This window comes from Chlorocebus sabaeus, chromosome 10 (assembly GCF_047675955.1).
Source record: "Chlorocebus sabaeus isolate Y175 chromosome 10, mChlSab1.0.hap1, whole genome shotgun sequence".
NCBI classification, from domain to species: domain Eukaryota; kingdom Metazoa; phylum Chordata; class Mammalia; order Primates; family Cercopithecidae; genus Chlorocebus; species Chlorocebus sabaeus.
In genome coordinates, this window is record NC_132913.1 from 95,319,426 (window position 1) to 95,339,216 (window position 19,791).

Consider the following 19,791-nt stretch of genomic DNA (forward strand, 5'->3'; position numbering starts at 1 on the left):
TCAGGTCTTCGGAAGAAGAGAATTCAGGCAGTTTCAAGGGAGCAGAAACCAATGGACAACCTCTTCACAGGCTGCAGTCAATGCATGTCCTTAGTGCTCACAAGATTCAAATTCCTGCTGGCCAAGCTTGAGCTATGGGTCCCACCCTGAACGCAGGGGACTTTGCTGACAGGCCACCAGGACTACGTGGAATAAAGGTGGGATGGCTACTGCCTTCTGAGGGCAAAGTGGGGTGCCATTACCTTCAAGAAGGGGGTAGCGTGCTGGGGAGACCCCACAGCCTTTTACATTTTATCAAGCCTTCAGGAGGGGTACTCATTTTCCTACATTTATTTATTTATTCATTTATTTTTGAGACAGAGTCTCACTCTGTCACCCAGGCTGGAATGCAGTGGCACAATCTTGGTTTACTGCAGCCTCTGCCTCCTGGGTTCAGGCGATTCTCCTGTCTCAGCCTCCCAAGTAGCTGGGATTACAGGTGCACACTACCACGCCTGGCTAATTTTTGTATTTTTAGTAGAGATGGGTTTTTGCCGTGTTGGCCAGGCTGGTCTCGATCTGCTGACCTCAGGTGATCTGCCTGCCTCAGCCTCCCAAAGGGTTGTGATTCAGGCATGATCCACCTGTGCTGGCCTAGAAAAGACCATTTTTGATGCAATTAGATAAACTTGATTTGGAACTGAGATGATAGAAGGAATTATTATTCATTTGTTAGGTGTGTAATGGCATTGTGACTGCACAGGAAAAAAACCATATTTTAGATGCATACTGAGGGATGTGGGGATAAAATGTCATTATATCTGGGATTTGCTTTGTAATATTTCCTCAGAGAAGTAGGGAAAAAAAAGAAAAACAAGAGTAGATAAAACAAGATGAAAAACTGAATAAACCTTGTTTTTGAAAATATCTATTGAAAACACCTTGTGTGGACTACATTTGAGCTGTTTCGGTGCCTGGGGGACTGGTTTGGGGCAATTTTGGTAGCACTAGTTTCTGGGGTTTGTCCACACACTGACCACAGCACTGACATTTGGCAGTCTGTGAACTGGTGTCGCCTCTGATTTCCCCTTGTCGTGGAATTAAACATGCGTGAGCAGGAGCTCCTCCCTGAGACATTGGCTGTCAGGAATCTCTTCCGAGCACTACGGCTGCCCACAGTTGCTTCCTAGGTTGCCTCACTCATGGGCAGCAGTGAGAAAGCCGTTTGGGACGGTTGACCCAGTTTAGAATTCAAATTCATTCCCTGTCTGTGCAATTGGAATTTATTTCCTCTGCAAAAGGCTTGAATCTCAGAGCAAAATACCTGTAGCTGGGCTTGGGTGTGCATGTGGTGATCCTAATGGAGAAAAACCCTGGTTTATTTTCCTAACAAGGTGTACCTTGCAGTATCCTCAGAGCCTGACATTGTTAAGAGTGTGTTATCACAATACAGCACAGAATCTAAGGCAATTTGGATGTCCTTGGGCCCAGAATTAATATGTGCTTTGTATAGTCTTGTAATTTGGGAGGCAATTTTCCATAACACAGTGAGAGATGTTCCTTTATACATTTGAGATAATTTAGCTCAGTGTTCATTTGGAAAAATTACTGTGCTAATAGCAGCTCTTCAGCCTCTGAACAACAGACCGTGTTGGGAGAGTCTGGACAAAAGCTGGAGGAATTTCCCCCAGACCAACAGCTGCCTGAGGTTGTATGGCAGGATCTGAAATACTGTATGAACTCATGAACTCTAGTTGATTTGCTTAAAATCAATAGCCTTACTGGAGGAATATGAAATAAAGGTGGAAAAATAATGAATTTCCCCATTGTCCAGGTAAATTGGATGTCAGTGCACATAAATCAGAATCTCTGTATGTTCAGTTATGGGAACAATCTGGTCTTCCTGCCAGACTTCTCTGCCCAAGCTACAAGAGAATAGATGCAAATGAGGGAGAATAAACTATATCTTTCTCTTAGGTGTGTTTTGTCTCAGGCTTCCTAAGTATTGTGTACCAGGGACCTTTGTTATTGTGGGGGAGGAATCTTCTACCCCAATTAGAATCCAATATAATAATGTAATAAATGCAAAATACTTTTTTCTCAATGAGGAATGTGGTTTCTAATGATGCTGCTTTGGAACAAGTCCCAGGTAAAGCCCCAGTAGACCCAAGTTCATTTCCAGTTGCATATCTGCCCTTTGGCACGTGCTTCCTACGAGGACTGAGAATCCAGTTGTTGCTGCTGTGGCTGCACCTGATATGCTCAGCATTGTGGGCATGGAGATAGAACAGCATCTTTGGCAGGAGACTCTGAACTCTGGTGAAGTATTCCATCCATGAGGAATATTTGTCATTAGTTAAGTTATGGACCTCATAAAGGGAGGAAAGGGGAAGAACTGCCTTTCTAAGTATCTATTCACCTGTAGCTGGCAGTTGAAGTTGAAAATCATCAGTTCAACAGATGCCTGGATGTGAATGAACTCTGGGTCTTTTTTTTTTTTTTTTTTTTTTTTTTTTGAGACGGAGTCTCGCTCTGTTGCCCAGGCTAGAGTGCAGTGGTGCGATCTCCGCTCACTGCAAGCTCCGCCGCCTCCCAGGTTCATGCCATTCTCCTGCTTCAGCCTCCCTAGAAGCTGGGACTACAGGTGCCCGCCACCACGCCCGGCTAATTTTTTTTGTATTTTTAGTAGTGACAGGGTTTCACCGTGTTCGCCAGATGGTCTCGATCTCCTGACCTCGTGATTCGCCTGCCTCGGCCTCCCAAAGTGCTGGGATTACAGGCGTGAGCCACCGAGCCTGGCCAGCCTAATTTTTGTACTTTTAGTAGAGATGGGGTTTCACCATGCTGGCCAGGCTGGTCTTGAACTCCTGACCTCAGGTGATCCACCCACCTCAGCCTCCTGAAGTGCTGAGATTACTGCAACCTCCATCTCCTGGGTTCAAATGATTCTCCTGCCTCAGCCTCCCGAGTAGCTGGAATTACAGGCATGAGCCACCACGCCCAGCTAATTTTTTTTTTTTTTTTTAAGACGGAGTTTCACTCTTGTTGCCCAGGCTGGAGTGCAATGGTTCGATCTCCAGCTCACCGCAACCTCCACCTCCCAAGTTCAAGCGATTCTCCTGCCTCAGCCTCCTGAGTAGCTGGGATTACAGGCACATACTACCATGCCTGGCTAATTTTTGTATTTTTAGTAGAGACAGGGTGTCACCATGTTGCCCAGGCTGGTCTTGAACTCCTGACCTCAGGTGATCCACCTGCCTTGGCCTCCCAAAGTGCTAGGATTACAGGCATGAGCCACCTTGTCCGGTGTGATTTTCTGTTTTAAAAACCACCATCCAGAGTGGTGAGGTTCACATTCATTGGATGGGCCTGAACTGGGAGCGGACTCTCACATGCATTTGAGGACCAATCACAAGATAACTAGGAGGAATGGAAAAATGAATGGGAGTGTACAAAGCTCCCTTTTTAGGCCAGCTTAGTTGCCTGCAGCTGTGACCTGGACACTTCTATTCACTAATGCTCTCTGGCAACGAGATATACTGATAAATACACACTAATCACACCCTGGAAGAAAATAAAGGGGGTGTAAAGGTAAGGTTTTATGTAAACAATTACAGTCCATGAGCAGCAAGTTCTAAAGTGCTGTGACTTTTGGGAAGAAGAGAAGCAACAGCTGTTAACTGCAGGGCAGCTACCGCCGTTCATCCCAATTCCTCTTGGCACTGTTCCCACTGAGGACCATGGATACAGCAAACAAATGTTTATTTCAAGGCAACTTGCTTCATTTAAACTAGTGGTTCTTCACTTCCAGAATGCATCGGGTCACCCAGGGAGCTTTTAAAAAATACAAATACTCAAGCCCTATCCAGAGAGATTCTGAGTCAATTGTCTGTAATGAGGCCCTGAGATTTTGCTTTTATTTCTGTGTTTCAAATGCAGGAACCATGGATTTAAACCATCATCTTGAGTCATCATCAAAGGACAGGACATGGGAAACAATTAAGGGAGATTCAATCATCCTCGTCTCCTGAGGTAAGAGATGAACAAAATAGTGTCTCTTTCCACGCTTCTGACATTTTTGCCTATCTTCTCTTTGATGTCAAAACTTCCTGGAGTTATCCAGCCGCGCCAGTTTCCTACAACTGCGGGAAAGCTAACCTGTCTTGTGTGATTCATCTGATTATGAATCCAGGCTCTGACTACATCGTATGTCTAGTTTGGTTCAGTGAAACATTAACCCGCTTCTCTTTATCGTGGATTGTGGCAGGTTTCGTGTGACGATGAAGTCCAGTTATTTCTTGGACAGAGTGGGTACGCGCCCAGGCTGATTTCCTGAGGGTGGAGTGGGAGGGGCCGGGCATAAACTTGTTTAGGTGTGTCTTAGGGTGTAAGGCTCAGGGTTCATCTTGGTAAATGTTTTACCAGAAGAACCTGTTCTAGTCTCTTTTCCATGTCTTCCTTTGGGAAAGTGAGTTTAAACGGAGCCTTCTAAAGTTTCCAAGTGGATAGTTGTTGTACCCCTGGCTTTCTGAGTGGGTGAGGGTCAGCCCAGGCATGAGGCTGTGCAGATATTTCTGATCGTTTCTCAACTCCCAGAGAGCTGCCGTCTCGAGGAGGAAGTTTCTCTTTACTCTCCACTCTTTGCTGCTGCTTTGCTCCCAAAATATGGTCCCCGAAGGAAGGACCAGTGCTTTTGCCTAGCTGGCCACCTGGCACTTGGCCATCTAATTTGGAGAGTGCAGGAATGGTGAAATGGAATCAGGGCCAGAAGGCTTGGGGAAAAGCTTTGGTGGGAGAACATCCATGCATGAGCTTTGGCAGCTTTGTCTTGGAACTGAAAGTAATCATGCTTAGATTCAGCAAATAACACCCATGACACTACATCTGCATCTTTTTAAAAGTTACACTACATTTTTCATAAGCATGGAAAGGGCTGATGAGAATGTTGTAGGTTGATGAATTTTTAAAAAAGTTTATCTGTAAGATATTAGGAGATACATTAAAAGTGGCTCATTTTCTTTTTTTTTTTTGTCTTTTTTTTGAGATGGAGTCGTGCTGTCACCCAGGCTAGAGTGCAGTGGCATGATCTCAGCTCACTGCAGCCTCTGCCTCCCAGGATCAAGCAATTCTCCCTGCTTCAGCCTCCCCTGAGTAGCTGGGATTACAGCACCATGCCCAACTAATTTTTGTATTTTTAGTAGAGAGGGAGTTTCCCCATGTTGGCCGAAGCTGGTCTCGAACTTTCAACTTTAGGTGATCCGCCTGCCTCGGGCTCTGCGCCCGGCTGTGACTCATTTTCAATAAAGCTCAAATCTTGACTTTGAATTAATATATAGGGCTCACCTTGGGCTTTCACCATCCCCTCTACAGCAGTGTTTTAATGAAGTTGTTATGAGAAAGGAAAGTATTTTCTGCATTGTTTATTGAGAGAGAGAGAGAACTTTATACATTAAGAACTAGTGCACTTAAATTATGTGACAGATGACCTTAAAAACTAGAGGTATTGTCAACAATACAACTTCAATTTTATATTATTACAGTTACTGATGTTTTTAAAATAATGTAAACAAAAATGTAGATAAGTTATGCCAAAACAAAAGGTAATAACATCAAAAAAACAGAGAGAACACATATATAAGTTAGCACATTAGGTACTACAAATAACTTAACACAAAGTGATATAACAACCCAGACCCAAAATTTTAGTCATTTCTGTACTGTATGAGCAGATATAAGAAAAAATGGCATAGATCAGACCCAGGAGCTAGAGAACAAGTTGTGCAGAAGTTTTTTATGTCACCATGTTCAATACTCTCCATTTGCAACCTAAGCATTTTCTCTCCTTTAAAAAAAAAAGTTTTTTTTTTTTTTTTTTTTTAAAGAGATGGGGTCTCGCTATCTTGCCCAGACTTGTCTTGAACTCCTGGGCTCCAGTGATCCTCCCACCCCGGCCTCCCAAAGAGCTGGGATTACAGGCGTGAGCCACTGTGGCCAGCGACTTTCCCTCCTTTGACCATTCCTTCTTTTAGCTACTATTCCTAAGAAACAGATTTAAAATATATATCTTCTAGGGTAGGCTAGTAGCTATTCACATTAAGATTCTACTTCTTTTTTTGTTTGTTTTTTTGAGATGGGTCTCACCATATTGTGTAGGCTCCTGGGCTCAAGCCATCTACCCACCTCAGCCTCCCAAATAGCTGGGACTGTAGGCACATGCCACCATGCCCAGCATAACAGTAAGATTCTGATAGGTGACCAAAGCTAGAACCTAGGCCTCCAGCAGCCAAAGCCTAATTTGATAGCTCAGTGGACACACAAAGCTAATTTGATAGCTCACGCCACACAAAGAGACATTTTTATCACAATTTAGCTAAGAGGCTTCCCACTTCTTATTTGGAAAACAGGTGGCAAAATAAAAAGAAAACCTTCGAAAGGTGAAGGATAAGAAAATCCTTGTGTTTGTGTAATTTTGAACCTGAAAAGGTTAAGTTCACTGACTTTACAGATTCAATTCTGGATGGCTGGTTTTTATTTCTCTACCCATTAGCTTTGGTGACATCATGACATTCCCGAGTTTGGTTAATGAAAGCAAACAAACAAATAAACAAAAGAGCGATTTAAGAACAGCATAAAACAAAGTGAAAACATTACGTGGTTGCATCTATTTCCTGGTAAAAGTGCTAACGGCACTAAGAAGCCAATGTTTCTACCATTCCACTTTAACGATGTGTTTCCGACATGATTCCCTTTACTCCTTTACTCCTGAGGTTAAGGCACACCAGGCTGAACAAGGTGAGAGGTCTGACATGTATCACGGAATGCACAGGCTCCAAGAGCATCTATGTGAAGACTAGCCAGTGGGGAAGAAGCAAAGGGATCCAGGCTTTGCTTGGATCCCTTGAAGGGTCCTGCAGGCTTCAAGTGGTTCAGACAGACTAGACTAGAAGCATGAGACAATACTATAAGGCACTCCTACAAGAGACACAAGGGAAGGCCAACATGGAGAAGGAGCCACAGGTCCCAGCTGTCCACTAGCTGGTTTATTAGTCATGAGGCCTGCCTCTGGGCTGCGGCTCAGAACTAGGGGCAAGGAAGATCTGGGAACAAGAGAGAGGCTGGTTTGCAGCTTCACCGCTAGTAGGAGGGAGCCCTCCTAAGAGTTAGGAGTTGCTGTGAGTTGCTGTAGGTGCCTGAATCTTCTACTCTGGGCAACAACCAGCTTCATTCAACGTCTTGAACTTCATTCAATGTCTTGTCTTTCTAACAAGACGAGCAGTCAATGGCTTCCCTTTTCATAGGGACAATCCGAAGCAAAACAGCAGTTGTCTCACTTGAGTTTAGCAATGCCTTCTGTCACACCAGTGGCCACTTACGAGGACAGTGCCACAAAACATGATCATTTGGAACCTTTTTTTTTTTTTTTTTTTGAGACCGAGCCTTGCACTGTCACCCAGGCTGGAGTGCAGTGGCGCGATCTCGGCTCACTGCAACCTCCACCTCCCAGGTTCAAGCAATTCTCCTGCCTCAGTCTCCCAAGTAGCTGGGATTACAGGCATCCACCACAACGCTTGGCTAATTTTTGTATTTTTAGTAAAGAGGGGGTTTCAACCATGTTGGCCAGGCTGGCCTCAAACTCCTGACCTCAAGTGATCCACCCACCTTGGCCTTCAAAGTGCTCAGATTACAGGCATGAGCCACCATGTACAGCCTAACTTTTGTACTTTTAGTAGAGACCTGATTTCACCATTTTTTGGCCTGGCTGGTCTTAAAACTCCTGCCCCCAAAGTGCTGGGATTACAGGTGTGCCACCAATCCTGGCCAAGTGGAACCCACTTTAAATAAAACTGACAACTACCGGCATGCTTAGGAGGGTATCCCATACTCTTGTCTTTTACCTAGAGTTTAACAATGACTTGGATTTTGCCTCACCCATGCATCCATTAAAAAGCACTAAGGAAAGACCCTTGAGTCAGAGATTTTTGAATCCAGTGAAATTAGAATCGTCTACCAATAAGGAGACTGCTGGGTGCTAGACTAAAGGAGACTGCTGGGTGCTAGACTTAACTGTCGAAACACCGTTCCACGTGACAGAAATCAACACTTGTCTGTTTACATTAACTCAGCAGAGCTTATTCACGCGTCACTGGATTCGACCTACTTGACTCAGGGTCGGAAGAGTGGTACAAGGTGTGTGACATATGAAGCTCCTAATGCCCGTCACTAACAAGTGACACGGAGGCAGGGGAAACGGAGAGTGCCGCTATGGATTTAGGTCATGCCAAGGAGGGGAGCTCTTTCAGTCTTGCTCCAACCTTTCCACATTTTCACATTATTTCAGAGTAAGAAAAGAAGTGGTGCAGGAAACTCAAGAAATAAAGTGGGCAAAAGTTATACACATCTCTATTTACTAGGAGAAGTAAAAAAAATAAAATAACCCCTGTGTTGAAACCAGGCAGTATTGGAATCAGGAGGTGAAGATTTGTTTCATAATCTAGTGATTTCAGGAGAGTGTCACATCAACGGAGATGAATAATTCTGCACAAACACATGAGCAACAGCATTGGCTTGACTCTAAAGGAGGAGCAATGAAAATGTTCAGTGTGTGTGGCATCAAAATTAATTTATGGACGGCCTTTTTTAGCCAATGGGTAGAGAACAAACTCCCAGGTTTGGAAGCCCAGCCTCTCTGAGAAAGCACAGAAAATAACTATCCAATGTCCATGTTCAGTGTGTACACACGACACACAGAGACAAAAACAGAGGCCAGGCTCCGTCAAACGACACACTGTAGCTGAGCAAAGGCTGCATTTGGCAACTAGCGTGGTATAAACACCTCGGATCTCACTGCAGCCGGAAGGAAGTCACGGCATAGTCCCTTTTCAGGAGTCTGAGGGATATCACTTGTGTTGCAAACCACAGATCCCAAGTATTAGACATATTCCCTTCTTGGTGGAGGCCTACTTTAGAAGAATCAAAAGTGATGACCCTCTCAGTGAATCCAATGGTAGAGCTCCTAACTAGGTGACACTTTAGCACTACAGACGTAAAAATGACTATAGTGCAGTCCCTAGAAAAGGCAGTGAAGCAAAGGGGGCCGCTGAGAGTTTACATGGTTTTCATATAAAGAGGCTTTTAACTTTGGAAATAGCGGGCCTGGAAAGAACACTACTCCCATTCCAGTTGACTGCTTTTTAAGTACTTTGTGGCCTTCCTGCCGCGGTGCAAAATGAGGTCTATTTTAGGAACTGGCTTCTTGACTGTGGGGTTAGATGCCAACATTTCACCAGGGTTGGACGATCTCACACATGAGTTTCTGGCACTTTTAGGAGGGATTTCCTCAAGTGATACACTAGGGAGTGAGCCTTTCAGCAAAAAGCGGTTCCCCGGAGTCAGTTGCCAGCTCCAGGAGATTAATTGGCCATTTTTTCATGTTTTATGTGCAAGATATTTAATATGGGATGAAAAACGGAACACAAGGAAAAGCAGGTATTAGGGGTCTGAAAGAGGTGGTAATCCACAGATTTGCTTTTGTTTCAACAGTTTCTAAGCAGTGGAACAATTACCTAACAGTGCACCAAATAATTTGTTAGAGTTGAAAACAGTAAGGGCGTTCATGTGCACCAAGGCATTCTGGGCTGAAAACAGCAATTCTGAATTTTCATGGCAGACCCAACTCCTAAGCTGGCTCCACTCTGTCCTATCAGATTTTGGTGGTGGTGGCAGAGAATGTCACAGGCTTGTGGCTGGCACCGACCAAGCTGTCAGGGTTGTATGAAAAGGAGAGGAAACAGGAGTAGCTGGACATGGGTCCAGCTCTGGGTAGCTGATAGTGATAACACATCGATTTTTTTTCGCTTTTGAAAACAAGTAGAAAATGATGTGGGTGGAAAGTCCTCATTAGGAGTTTACAGGGACTGCTCATATTTAGCAGGGCCCTCTGAATGGGGACTGGTGAAAACAAAGATGTTTTGAACAGGGATCCAGAATTTCGCCCTTGACTCTCGGCAGGTACGACCCTGGGTGCCTGTGAGCTAGGAGAGGAAATTCTGTATGTTGGGCAGACTTGTTACAAGGGGAGGAGATGGCCCTGCACTTCAGGTCTCCAGATGCAGTGTGCTGGGAACGGCCTCGCTGACAGTATCACGGACACATTAATTACAGCGAAGGCAAAAGTAAGCTACAGTGACAGGGAACTGGGGGCGGAGGGAGAAGGCACTTCGCCATGGGAGCACATCTGTTTTATAATAAGCAGGTCTATAATTCTCTTATGAAAGATCATGTTCTGCTATCTTCTCTGAGGCTGGAAAATATAAATACTGTATTTTACCAAGGGGAGGAGGAAAGGAGATGATCAAATTTGTTTGCCTGTTGCCAAGTGTTTGAGATTTTCCACCCTTTTTCTTTTGTGTGCAACGTTCTCTTTAACTAGAGTGGGGGTAAAGTCAACCTGCTTTTCTAAGGGTAAAAGGCACCGTGAGGCGTCTCATGAATAGGGCCCTGGCCTTTTAACAAGTTTTCAAGCCTTGGTTGCTGCTACTGTATAGTCAGAAAATAAATGCATGTGTGGTGCTGAGCTATTAAGGTGAAATGTGTGGTCTGGGGCCAAAGGAACTGATGTGGGTTGAGAGGTAAAATGCTTACATCTAACTGCACGAAAGTCAGTCTGAAATGTCACATCTCTAGATGGACAGAAGTATCATGAGTTGGGGTCTTGGGGAAGCGGGGTGTGGGGGAAAGGAGCAATGGGGTTGAATGTACCAAGTATTTTGTGAGCCACTGATCCTAATAGCAGCAAAACTACTAAACCATGAAGACATAGAAGGCATCTGCTCAGCACGAAAGATACAGAATCTTCTCATAACGTCTACTGAGAACTGTTTCATTATAAATGTATTTTCCTGCTCTAGAGAGAGTTAAGGGGAAAGAATGGGAGCTGTCAGGGTCCCAGGGCTATCCTACCTGCCGTTTTGGTCACAGTGACTGCCACGCGCTCTTCCAAGGGCACTGCAGCGGGAGAACGCTACCTGCCAAATAGCAAAGCAGCTCTCTCTCTTACTCCTATTGTTTATTTTAGCACTCTTTGCTTTACTTCAAGATGGCAATTATATATGTGTGTGTGTACATATATATTTATTTAAATAATATTAGATCTAATTCATTAATTATACTTGTAAGTTTGGTATTTTCTTAATAGTCCAAAGTTGATATTTTGAAGTTCTACATTACTCTGATTTTTTAAACAAAAAAATGAGAAAGCAGGAATGGTCACATTGACAAAGGTCAAAATGAAAGTGCAGGAAGAACAATGAGAAATAAAGCACTTAAAACGAATAGGTAGGAACTGCCTACACAGGATTCTGAGAAAAGAAACTAAAACGACCCTCTCTGTGAATATACGTACCATACAGCCCTATCTACCAGTCTACACGCCGATGTCTTTAATAACAATCCCAGGACATTTCCTCCGGCCAGCATCATGAGAAGAATCCTAAATACCAACCATGGTCACCCGTGAAAACTGTTCTTCAGAAAGCCGTGTGTACAGCCGGGAAAACATGGTGGAGTGTCACATCATCAGGCGGGTGTTGGGATTCGTACCAGCAAACAGATCGACAACGCGCAGTTATTGGTCGCAGAGGTTTCTTCTCTTCTCGGGGAAAAAACTTCTGAGATGAACTTCAAAACCAGAACCAGCTCTCCTCATAAATTAGGGGTGTATGCTTTCTGTCAGAGGGAGCTTGGCTCCTGTTTCCAGCCATTCGGCTCTGCTTAGGTGATTCCCCACCTCCGCGGGAGGAACTGAGGCGGGAGCGCCAGGGACAGCAGGTCCTGGAAGGACCCAGCCGTCTCTTGTGTTTTGAAGGTTTTTCTTATGAAACAGATGATGATGGGTGCCTGCCTCAGTCACCTCAGCCTCTGTGAAGGCTAAAAACAAATAACACAAAAATAACCTAAATCACTGTTTTGTGCAGGAAATGCTTCCTCTTGTGTCTTGGGTAATAAAATGTCCCGAGAGACAGAAAAAAACGTCTGAACTATAAAGCATTGTGTAGACCACGTTTTGTCTGGGAGCAAGCAGCTGAAATTCTTGGCTAAGTGTAATCCAGCTATTGGTAGTTTCTCAAGCCACAGAAGTTCTGTGGATCGTTTGGACAATGATGTACACAGAGCATACGTACAGGACGTATAGGTGTTTGTGCATATATAAATAAATATATATATATCTCTATATCTAGCTGAAGAGGAGACATACTCTTCTTCCAAAGGGGTCTAACTGGCTAGTTAGGAAGCCGCTCTGGGGCTGATGGATTGGTGATTGGTGCATCCCTGGCCTTCGGGTTGGCCGGAGTCAGGTGTTCTGGTAGGACAGCTCAAACATGGTGCAAGCCTCCTCTAGACTCTCGTCCATGTTCAGTCTCTGCCAGAAAGACTTCTGCTTCTTCTGCAGCTCTCGGCGAACACACCTCGGGCAGGGGACAGACTTTTCTTTGCATTCAGAATGGAAAACGGCTCCACAGCTTTCACACCTGCAAAAGTCAACCATGGATATGATGAGCAAGACTGAAGCCAGCAAGACAAATGGGAAGCCCTGTGGCCTCGGGTGCAGCTGGCGGCAGAATCTACTGTTCTGGACAACTCTGCCAATGGGAAGAGAAATGACTCACTGAAATGAACTGTTTGCTTTTCCAAAATGCTCAAGGTTGAATTTCACTTGAAAAACATTTTTGCTTTTCTGATCTGAACTAAGGCTTATGAGTGGGAGGAAGTCCGCAGTCACCCAGCAATTCTGGTTATAGTGACAATGGACAGAACATCAGAAGCTCTCCATTGAGAAGGGAGTGGGGCAGTGACTCTAGGGTGAAGTCACCCTAGAAATGAGGGGGGAGTGCCTCGTGAAAATGCTCGGCACACCAGTGACAGCCACTGCGTTACATCTGTGGCAGGGTAGCTTTCTACATCAGTTAACACGAGCTAAGTGGTTCTCTGTTAACTAGCTGCCTTTATTTGACAGTTTGAAAAGATAAAATGACACATTTTCATTTTCTGAATGACATCCTGTGGTCTATGAAATCTTGTGAGTTTTTTAAAAATTAGGAAAAAACTCCTACCTTTGTAAGTCTACTTTTATAACATGAGCGTGAACATTAAAGCAGGAGACAGTGGGGAGAAAACATTTTCCCAACAATATGACAGATATTGTAATTTGTAGAGAGGAAACATTCCAGGTGGATGACTCGTTTGTTGGCTTCGTGGAAACCTGCACGGGAGTCTGAATAACTTGTTTTTACAGCAAAGTTTTTATTTATTTATTTTTTTGGAGATAGTGTCTCATTCTGTCACCCAGGCTGGAGTCCAGTGGTGTGACCTCAGCTCACTGCACCCTCCACGTCCTGGGCTCACGTGATCCTCCCACCTCAGCCTCCCGAGTAGCTGGGACTATAGGCACCCACCACCAAACCTTGCTAATTTTTGTATTTTTAGTAGAGACGGAGTTTTGCCATGTTGGCCAGGCTGGTCTGGAACTCTTGACTTCAGGTGGTCCACCCGCCTTGGTCTCCCAAAGTGCTAGGATTACAGGCATGAGCCACTGCATTTGGTCTGCAAAGCTTTTAATAATGAGTAACTGACAAGCTCAAATACATCTGCTCCAGTGAGTGGTTTGCCGATATGGATGGAGTTTTCATCCTTCCATAAGGGTAACAGGAAACTTGTACCAAGTCCTAGGAGCCCAGGGAATTGTGCCTGCGTAATTTTGTTCAGCCTGCAGCATTCAGGGAGGGTCCAGAACTGGACTGGGTTCAAAGAGGGTTGTGAAGGAACCAGTCCCGAGGGCTCAGCCTCAGGTTTCTTTTGCTTTTTCCATAGGTCTTGAGTTTCAGTGTTGGGTGCAGGATGGTCTTGGGGACATTATCTCCTAGTCTGCCACTGACTTACCCCAGCACCATTCAGGAACCAGAAGGCTTAGTGAAAGGAAGATCTTCCCACCCACCCTCATACCTTGGAGAGGAGGCAGTGACTTGGATGGAGAGACACTGTTGGGGGGAGTGGGGGTTGGAAGGGGGAGAAAGAGAGAGTATGTGCGTGTATGTGTGTATGTGCGCGTACACCTATTCCAGCGGAGGGACAGGAAGATAGGACTTCCTTCACCCAGCAGCTCTACCCCCAGCTTAGCTCTCTGGGTCAAGTGAGGCGAGCCGGCAAGGAGCTTCACATCAATTTCTGGCTATGTGACTGCTATGAACTGAACTGTGTCCCCGTTATTCATATGTTGAACCCCTTACCTACAATGTGACTATATTTGGAGACACTGTGCTTAGGAGGCAATTAAGATTAAATGAGGTTGGCCAGGCGTGGCGGCTCACGCCTATAATCTCAGCACTTTGGGAGGCTGAAGCAAGCGGATCACCTGATGTCAGGAGTTTAAGACCAGCCTCGCCAACATGGTGAAACTGCGACTCTACTGAAAATACAAAATTAGTAGGGTGTGGTGACGCACGCCTGTAATCCCAGCTACTTGGGAGGCTGAGGCAGGAGAATTGCTTAAACCCGGGAGGTGTTGGTTTGTGGAGAGTCAAGATCACGCCACTGCACTCTAGCCTAGGTGACAAGAGCAAAACTGTGTCTCAAAAACAAAAAAAGATTAAATGAGGTCATGAGGGTGAGACCCTGATCCAAGCTCATAAGTGTCCTTAGAAGAAGAGCACGGGGAGCTTGCTCTCCCCAACTCCGCATGCCTCAGAGGCAGTGCCATGTGGGCACACACAGAGAAGGGGTCCTCTGCAAGCCAGGAGGAGAGGCCTCGCCAGAAACCAACCCTGCTGGCACCTTGATCTGAAACGTCCAGCCTCCAGAACTGGGGGCAACACATTTCTGTTGTCTAAACCACCCAGTCTGTCGTATTCCATGTGACAGTCTGAGTAGACTAATGACCTTAAGCAAGTCACACTGCCTTTCTGAGCTTCCTGCACTTCAGTGTCCTTATCAGCTAATTGGAGACTACATAGCACCCACCTCTTGCGGTGCTGCGAGCCTCAGGTAACATCATGGATGCAGTGTATTCCCAGTTCCTGGCTGTGGTGGGAAGTGCTTAGCAAACAGCAAGGACTGCTCCAGCCAGGGTGCCCCTCAGGCTGCCTGCTGCCTTCTGTATGGCTGCATTGCAGCCTGACTTCACCCATGTCACTATGGAGACCTGAGGACATCTCAGTCAACCCCCTCCTTGCCTAGATGAGAAAAGAGACTCCAAGAGGGCTAGAGATTGCCTACCGGGGACATGGTGAGTTGGAGACAGAGCTGTGACTGGAACCCAGGGCTCCTGGCAGCCCAGCCAAGGCTCTCACCGAGCGCCACGCTGCCTGGCTGAGGCCTGGCCATCCCAACGAGAGCAGGGAGCCATCGCATAGGGAAACATGGGGCTTCTGATCAGAACACCTGTGTCAAACCACAAATCCTTCTTTGTAGCTGAGTGACAGTGGGCAAGTTACCACTGAAGTTCTCAGTGCTTTGGTTTTCTCATTTGTAAAATGCTGCTCACGGTGAACCCTTTCCTACTCACTGGGTTGCTGTGAGACTAAAATGGGAAACATACTTGTGGCCGGGCGCGGTGGCTCACGCCTGTAATCCCAGCATTTTGGGAGGCCGAGGCAAGTGGATCACGAGGTCAGGAGATCCAGACTATCCTGGCTAACACGGTGAAACCCCGTCTCAGCTAAAAATACAAAAAAAAAAAAAAAAAAAAAAAAAAAAAAAGTAGCCGGGCGTGGTGGTGGGCGCCTGTAGTCCCTGCTACTCGGGAGGCTGAGGCAGGAGAATGGCGTGAACCCGGGAGGCAGAGCGTGCAGTGAGATGAGATCGCGTCACTGCACTCCAGCCTGGGTGACAAAGTGAGACTCCATCTAAAAAAAAATTTAAAAAAAAAATTAATAAAAAAATAAAAATAATAAAGAGAAACATACTTGTAAGTGGAAGGACTATGCAAAGGCTGTGATGCCACCCCTCACAGGTGACTCTAGTACCTGTCTCCTTGACACAGGCGCTATCCTGGACATGGCAGGGTCACCTCTAGCATCTTCCTCTTCCTAGTCCCCTCCTCCTTCCAGTGAGGATAAAGGTCAGACCCATGTCTTCTACAGCCTCTCTCATCTGGGCCAGCTCCTTCCTAGTGGCAATGGCTTTGTCCCCTCTGGTCACAGCTCTGTAACCTTCTATCACTAAAGTGACACTAATGGTAGCTTTATCATATAAATTTCCTCCTTTCAGCCCCCTTTCCCCTGCTGGGTTAGTCAGTGATTTATACACCTAGGGATGTAGCCCCAGGGCAGTGATTGATAAGGAGGAAAAACCCTGGGTTCCTTCAGTACCACTCCCTTATCTCTGCTGATACCAGGCTCCAGTGAGTGAAGAGATTGAGTCTTATCGGATATTTCTGGTGCAACAAACACCCATGGGGTGATGGAAGAGCTGAGCGCACCTGCTCTTTCTAACCAAAGGTCAGTAACTGAAAAAAAAGCATGAGATAAAAAAAAATTAATGATTTCAAAATAGAATAAAATCCTATTTTCTAACAATTTGTAACCCAGCAGGTATCTTTTAAACTGTAGTATGGATAGATTGATCAATGACCTTTCCAAATTCTGAGAATCTATAGTTAATCCCTCCCCCAACCCTTTTCTCTTTAAAGGAAAAGAATAAGAGGAGGAAAAGGAAGGAGAAAGGGAAATTGTTCTCTTACATAAGATTTATGGAGCCCTGTAATAAAAATGTAAAATTCAGGATAAATATTTACACTAAAAAATGTAATATATGGGAGTGTTCCTCTTTGAGAATAGGATTTTATTTTCTTACTTTAAAAAGATTCATTGGCCGGGTGCAGTGGCTCACGCCTGTAATCCCAGCACTTTGGGAGGCCGAGGCAGGTGGATCACCTGAGGTCAGGAGATCAAGACCAGCCTGGCCAACATGGTGAAACCCCGTCTCTACTAAAAATACAAAAATTAGCTGGGCGTGGTGGCGGCTGCCTGTAATCCCAGCTACCCATGAGGCTGAGGCAGGAGAATCGCTGGAACCCAGGAGGCAGAGGCTGTAGTGAGCTGAGATTGCACCACTGCACTCCAGCCTGGGCGACAGAGCAAGACACCATCTCAAAAAAAAAAAAAAAAAAAAAAGATTCATTGGTCCTCCTTAGTGCTCACTGAGTTTCTTGACTATATTTAAAATATGATTTAGCACATACAACTTTTCAGGAACACATCTTTCATATAAGGCAAATCTGCCAATGTAATCATCTCTGCTGAAAATTGCAACAGGTAATGAAAGAGAAATGTTCCTTTGGTGTTCCTGTGTGATACATCAAATGAAAGCTGGTTTCTTCATTTCTGAGTCATCCAGTCCAGCGATGAGCAGTTTCACTGCTTGCTGGATGTTGCTGAACATCACAGCAAACAAAGACCGACGTCCTCCCTTTGCAGTGTCCATAACTGCAAGGAGACATTTGTTATTGACCAAAGTCATCCAATGGGGTTTTTCTTTTTTTTTTTTTTCTCTTAAAAAGATTCATTGCTTCACTTTTTCTCACACCTCGGGATCTCAGCCTTGGCACCACTGACATTTTGGGTGATAATCCTTTGATGTGATGGGGTGTCCTGTGCATCAGAGGATGTGTAGCAGTATCCCTGGCCTCTATCGACTAGATGCCAGTAGCCACATCACCCCCTCCTCCCAGTTATGACAACCAGCATATCTCCAAACACTGCCAAATGCCTCTGGAGGGTAAAACCATCCCTGTTGAGAACCCTTGACCTAATCTAGTGGAAAATGCATCACAGAGGGGGTACCCCGAGATACTTACACAGGACCCCCACACTGAATTTGCAAGTGTCACCTGCTGGCTTACGTTCTTACCAACCAGTAAGGTCCAGTGTACTGTACTTATTCATTTAACTTTCACAAATACATATGTTAAACACATCATTTGATAAAATAGTTGAAACCACTAATATTAATATTAACCAAACAGTGATTTCTGTTACTTCTAATGGCAAAAACCGCACTTGCTGTTGCACGAACCTAAATGGAAATCATTTAGAACATCATTTAAGAAGTCAATATCAGTGACACAATTCTGTGCATCACTCAGTCACTCCCTATTGACCCACTCTGATTTTTCTTTTTCTTTTTTTTTTTTGAGATGGAGTTTTGCTCTTGAGGCTAGAGTGCAATGGTGCAATCTTGGCTCACGGCAACCTCCACCTCCTGGGTTCAAGCGATTCTCCTGCCTCAGTCCCCCCAGTAGCTGGGATTACAGGCATGCGCCACCATGCCCAGATAATTTTGTATTTTTAGTAGAGACGAGGTTTCTTCATGTTGGTTAGGCTGGTCTCGAACTCCTGACCTCAGGTGATCCGCCCACCCCGGCCTCCCAAAGTGCTGGGATTACAAGCGTAAGCCACTGCGCCCGGCCTGACTTTTCAATTCTATCTAAAAGCCGTCTTGGTAGTGCGTCTTAGTCCCATGTATTTGCTCTTTGGCCAAGAACCTCTGGGCTGTTTCTCTGTGGTATTTTCTGCTTCTTTATGTCCTACCTGGGCCATCTAGCAAATCAAAGCTAAAACTTTTACATCTACTTCATAAAATAAATTGCTTTTATGCAACTGTGAAGTTGGTTTCAACAACTTTTTTTTTTTTTTTTTCTTTTTTTGAGGTGGAGTTTCACTCTTGTTGCCCAGGCTGGAGTGCAGTGGTGCGATCTCGGCTCACTGCAACCTCTGCCTTCAGGTTTCAAGCGATTCTCCTGCCTCAACCTCCCGAGTAGCTGGGATTACAGGTGCCCGCCACCACGCCCGGCTAATTTTTTTTGTATTTTTAGTAGAGACGGGGTTTCACCATGTTGGCCAGGCTGGTCTTGAACTCCTGACCTCGTGATCCATTCGCCTTGGCTTCCCAAAGTGCTGGGATTATAGGTGTGAGCCACTACGCCTGGCCAGTTTCAACAACTTCTGCAAAAAAACGGAGACCAATACTACTTCAATGGGGTGCTTACTGCAGAGAGGAGACCTCAGCTTGAGTGAGGAGCCCCGAGTCCTCGGCCCAGGTTGGCCTTGGTGTCATAGGGGTCTTCAGTAAGTTACTTTATCTCTAAACCTCACTCTCCACAGAAGTAAAAGAGAAGCTTGGGTTAGATGAGATCTAAAGTTTCTTCCAACTTGCAGATTTTGTGCAGGATTTGAGGGGCTGAGGGAGCTACTCTGGGTTGTACTCTCCTGTCTCCAAACTGTCTTGCTCCAAGGTCTGTGGGTGAATGAGTAGGAACGTAGCTTTGCTGCCTCCCCAGAGAGTCTCAAACTCATAAGCTGAGACTGCATGAGATAAACCTTAAGGGGTAAAGCATTACTTTTTATTTTATTTATTTGCACTGATTAATCAAGCTATGAAATAGCTTATATGAACTAGTATATACAGCTCTGACTCTCAGGAATTTGGCCAAAAGGAACTGACTTTGCCCCTATTTAATAAAATTTCAATTAAAAATTAAGGGTTCCTTTTTAAGCCTTCTCCCAATCCTCATCAGTACCCCTTCTTCCCAAGCAAAAAAAAGGTAATTGTTAAATGTTGTCAAGTTTTTTTTGGGGGGGGTGGGGACGAGGAGGGCCAGCTAGAGACGACAGCCATTTACCAGCCTATGTGGAAGTATGTTTGTGTTTTAACTGTTGGGACAGCTGCACCAGAGTTAACTGGGTGCATGTCAACACTGGATACACCACAAGACATGGGACCAGGAAACGGGGACTGGAGTTCGGCTTCTGTGAATGCTCT

The 19,791-nt window shown here is 45.2% G+C and overlaps 1 protein-coding gene across 3 annotated transcripts in view; it reads right to left on the minus strand.

The window, feature by feature from the left end:
- Window positions 1-7,713: 7,713 nt before the first annotated feature.
- PLEKHM3 (pleckstrin homology domain containing M3) overlaps window positions 7,714-19,791 on the minus strand; it is a 203,323-nt gene continuing 191,245 nt past the window's right edge. For 2 of the 3 annotated variants that reach the window (XM_007966037.3, XM_038001652.2), the window contains one exon: window positions 7,714-12,506. In XM_007966037.3, the coding sequence (XP_007964228.1) occupies window positions 12,329-12,506 (178 nt within the window). In that variant the 3' untranslated portion in view covers window positions 7,714-12,328. The remainder of the gene's footprint in view (window positions 12,507-19,791) is intronic. The other variant, XM_038001653.2, reaches the window with a different exon arrangement.